The sequence below is a fragment of the Montipora foliosa genome, chromosome 11 (genome assembly GCF_036669935.1).
Source record: "Montipora foliosa isolate CH-2021 chromosome 11, ASM3666993v2, whole genome shotgun sequence".
Lineage (NCBI taxonomy): Eukaryota > Metazoa > Cnidaria > Anthozoa > Scleractinia > Acroporidae > Montipora > Montipora foliosa.
Window position 1 is genome coordinate 33,007,509 of NC_090879.1, and position 5,000 is coordinate 33,012,508.

The 5,000-nt window shown below is 39.6% G+C and overlaps 1 protein-coding gene across 1 annotated transcript in view; it reads left to right on the top strand.

The window, feature by feature from the left end:
* The window catches only part of LOC137974733 (protein CASP-like), a 42,852-nt gene that overhangs the window by 8,802 nt on the left and 29,050 nt on the right, over positions 1-5,000 (top strand). The window contains exons 4-5 of the mRNA XM_068821685.1: positions 1,044-1,122; positions 2,602-2,660. Coding sequence (XP_068677786.1) covers positions 1,044-1,122; positions 2,602-2,660 — 138 coding nt within the window. The remainder of the gene's footprint in view (positions 1-1,043; positions 1,123-2,601; positions 2,661-5,000) is intronic.

A 5,000-nucleotide genomic window follows, 5' to 3' on the forward strand; every position in this document is an offset into this window, starting at 1 on the left:
TCCAGACCTGGAGTTGCAAAATAATAAATGTGACCATGAGGAGCTCCTTGGATAACTTTCAGGGCCACCCCACAGCTGGAAGCAACCACTGATGATCAGCATTGCTTCGCCTTGAATGTAATTATTAACTCTCATAAGAGTTTAAATAATTTCAAAATTATTAATATATATGTTGTGGTTTAATTTTGTTTTTGGTTTGAATTTTTGTTAAAACAGTTCATTTTTTTCAAACCAGTGTAAATTTTTTAAACTGTTTTTTAAAATCAACTGTCTAAAAAGGAGATTTTTTTGGAAGGGGGTTGGGGGTGTAGTTAAAAAAACAGGGGTTTGAAATAAAATGAACTTTTCAAGCCACAAACAAAATTAAACCACTGACAACATATATATAATTTTTTGTTTTGTTTACCCCTAGGCCAATTGAAAGCCCCTTGAGCTAACTTATAATGTAATTTATAATTATTTAGCCTGCATTACAGTAGCCTGAAAATGACAACTCTTACTGTTTTGGTAGAAATTGGCACAGTATCTGTTTACATGTAATAATGAATGTTTGGATTTAAACTCAGTTTATAATGTTAATAGGACTGAGTGGAGTCCAATTAGGTCTGTGATTAACAAAATCGGATGACCAGGTAGCGGGAGTTCAATTTGTTTAATGACAAGTATGATTATAGACGACATGAAGTCCTGTCACCAATTAATCATAACCATTACAATTTCCGAGAAAACAAAATTAATGCATCCCATTTTATCCATTTTGGAAAATCCCCCTGGTTTGGTAGGGTAAGTGGCTGTTGCTATGGTTATTGTGATAAATCCTGTGAATTAAGCTGAGTGCATTTAATACATGTATGATTGGCTGATGTAACTTTCCCACTTTATGTATCCGATTACAGCCAACTGTCTGATTTCACTGTCCGATTTCAACCCTACACAATAATCAGTGAAAAATAATTACAGTAGTTAATGCAACGATCAAATTTGAGAAAATTGTAATGGTTATGATTAAAGATAATAATAAATAATTACTGCCTTTCTTTTAGATTGATGCCCTATCAAAGAGAAGCAAAGCGTCAGAAACTGCCTTTCTCTCGATTTATAAGAAACTGATGGATGTCCCAGGTTGGACATTTTTGTTTCAAAAATTTAATTTACATTTACCAATTGTATCAGATGTCGTAAGATTGCGATAGTGTAATGTGTGATGACTGTGGATTACTAGTCAGAATTATCCAGTTACATGAACGTGTATGTCCTTCAGAGTTTTGTACAAATTATAATTATTTACAACAAAATTATAATAAGTTTTGATACTGACTTTGGTGGAAGGTACCTACATGTATCATGTAGTTTTCATTAGGTGTGCGTTCCTTTGGGATGATCCGAAAAAAGGATCACTGATCCAAGATCACTTGGATCACGGTGCTTCAAAGGATCCGAAAAATCCTCTCCCACAGTGGATTCATCGGTTCCTTTGATGCACTGTGATCCAAGTGATCTTGGATCAGTGATCCTTTTTCGGATCATCCCAAAGGAACACATCCTAAGATCCACATGGCAAAATAGTGTTTGGGTGCCTGATAATTTATAATCCAGGGGCTACCACTGTTGATAGCCAACTGTAGACTTTATGAAGACTGCTCCTATGCACATGGCTGGCAAATCCCATCAACCCTGCAATGGGAGGAAGGAAATACATGTAGGACCTGTTGCTTTCGTCAAATCAATGAAAACACAGAAAGGGGGATCATAATAACAAACCAAGCCCAAGATGCCAAATTCACTTTATTACACGTAGATCCACCATGATCTACAATCATGATCACCACATGCAACCCTGCAAAACACAATCATGGGAAATCTTATGACCCTAATGCATAACACCGCTGACCATCAATGCCTCCATTTTGACTTTGCATAAATTTAATTTAACCAAATTAAATTGCATTTAACAGCATTGAAAAATGTTTTGATACGTCCTTTTGAGGAATCCCAGTGTTTTAAGCAACTAACACATTAATTTAAAAGTAACAGATTGCATATTCTCTAGCTAATTTAACTGTGAGATGCATAACCCACTGTACAATTGCTACTGTATTACCAATGACTCAGACTACAAAGCTTGCAACTTAGAGCAAACTCCACTGAACCATTGCCAACTCCAGCATCACCACACAAACAGCTCATTGTCGAAACCGAAAGAACAGTCAAACAACAGTATACTGTAGGTTTAGACTTTCTATAATATTGAGACACACTCTCACTGTCTTTCCAGCTGGCCATGTAACTGACTACTAAAATTGGATAGATCAGTGATATTAGTTTTCTCCCGACCAATCAAGTCAAAGACTTCTCAATGATTCATTGATACCATGTACTACTACTACACACTCAGATCTTTTGACTCTGAGGATGACACCCGCTCAGGTTGTCGTGACATCAGTCAATGTCACCAACGTCAGTGCTACTCTGGACTACTTTTACCCGGACAATCTTACATTGTGTACTTCAAATAATTCAGTCATAAATCCTGTGTTCAAGCCATTTGCTATTACATGTATTTAACCGTAAGAGTTAATAATTATTATTATTGTTTTGCAGATCCATTACCCATACTTGAACAATCTGTTCTTCAACAACAGAAAGTTTCCAAACTTCAGGTAAAGTTACGATTACATGTTCGCCTGTAAGAGTTAACTAGTGCACATTAATGCTCAAGTCGCTTATGGAGGTTGGGTGCCCAGGAAGATGGGGACTGGAAGTCTGCTATCTTTTGTCATGCTGCTTCGGGAGCTGTGGTTTGAGTACAGAGCCAGAATAATATTTAGAGCGTAAAACTGCACTGTCGATGATAACTACTGCTGGGTTAAGGGCAACCGCCATCATAGCAAAACAGCGGCCCTGAGGCGAGCCCACACAATGCTAGAAAGTTACTGACCGCTGCCATTGGGCAGATAACGCTGTTGCCCTGGCCCATCTACATGTACATGTACATGAACCAGATATTGCAGCCCATCCGAAAGGGGTCTGTCTTTGAGCACTTGATATGTCAGCTCCCGTAGCTGTTTGCCATGTTACCACTCCTGGAACTGGGTGCCATACTACTGCAATAATAATATGATAATTATTATTATGTTACACCCATACCTTAAATCAATCAATCCAATTTTGATCCGGGTTTATCCCCATAAACGGGGGTGGCCAGATTTACCCCACTTTATCAGCAATCTTTCTAACTCCCACTCTCCATCTCGCTCGATTCATGGCGTCCTTTTTCTCCAAACCAACGCTCTTGCTCTTCTTCTCCACTTGTGTCTCCCACGTCTTCTTTGGTCGTCCTCGCTTCCTCTTGCCCTTCACTTCGAACTTCAACGCTTTTCTCAGAACATGCCCATCATCCCTCCTCAACACATGCCCATACCATCTCACTCCATTTGCCTTTGACATCTGCACCACTGTTTCCTTCAATCCCAACATCTCCATCAGGTCCTCTGTCCTCTTTTTCTCCATCAGTTTTGCACCACACATTGCTCTTACCATTGCTCTCTCAGTCCGTCTCAAAATTGCTGTCTCATTTTCCCTCAGACACCATGTCTCACTCCCAGAAACATCGCCACTCTTTCACAACTCCGATAAACCATTCCTTTCACCTTCAGCGAGAACCTTTTTGAGTTCAGCAACTCTCCACATTCCCTGAACTTCACCCAGCCAATTCTTGCTCTTGCTGTCACAGCTGCCTCGCAACCACCACTTGCATTCACCCTATCCCCCAAATAACAGAAACGTCTCACCGTCTCCACCTCTTCACACAACTCCTCCACCGGTTCCACTAATCCATCAGCTTATTTCTTGCATCTTCTACACACAAAATCTCTCCCCAACCTCAAAGTTACCCTCTTTACTTTCGTGCATCTTCCATGGATCCATTTCCCACATTTCACACACAACACTGAATTTGCCATTACTCGCTTCCCACAAATACACCGTATCACATGGATCTACCTTACTCACAGACACTTCAACTTCTGCCCCACTCACTACCACTTTTGTCTTCCTAAGGTTCACCTTCAGCCCCTTGCTCTCGAATGCCTCCTTCCACATCACTCATCAAAACCAAGTCATCTGCATACAATATCTCACTCATCAAACCATTTCTCACACTCTCTGTAACCACATCAACCACGATCGCAAAAACCAACAGCAACAACACGGATCCCTAGTGCACACCAACTTTCACCTCAAACTCCTCGGACAACTCTAGCCCAACTCTAACTCTTGTCTTTGTACCTTCATACAAACTCATCACTGCTCTCACCATTGCCTCTGGTATACCTCGCTTCCTCTTTGCCCACTCCAATGCCTTTCTTGGGACCCTGTCAAATGCCTTCTCCAGGTTAACGAAGCACAATATTTTTCTTGTCTAAGTACTCCTCTTGTAACCTCCTCAAAATGAACACTGCATCTATCGTTCCTTTGCCTGACGATCTGGAATTCAGCCCCTGGCATGGGCTCTCTGAAGTGGAATTCCTAGTTCTCCTGGTTCCTTTTGCTGTAGAGGTACATACAGTGTATTGTACATCTGGTTCACAAAGATTATCGGTACCCTTTTTGAACAAAAAACTTAAATGAATCTAGAAGGAGAATATTATTATCTCGGCTGAACATCTGACACATTTTCTTTTAATTTGCAATTTGCTATTTTATTGTTACATTTATTTAATACAATGTGAATGCCTTCTACTCCAAAACAATCGGTAAATTTTAAACTGATTGCTGAAAGTGCCACTATGATCAAAATTTTACCTCTTGATTTTTTACGCGTATCACAAAGAATTCTATGAAAGAATGACAATACCGTTTACCATTTGCAAATACCTGCGTTAGTTCCAGAGATATTTAAGTTTGAAAATGAGCTGACTGATGATGACTGATGATGACTGATGATGACGTTATAATCAACCCAATATTAAATAGTAAGAGCTATCTTCGCCAATTTGCAG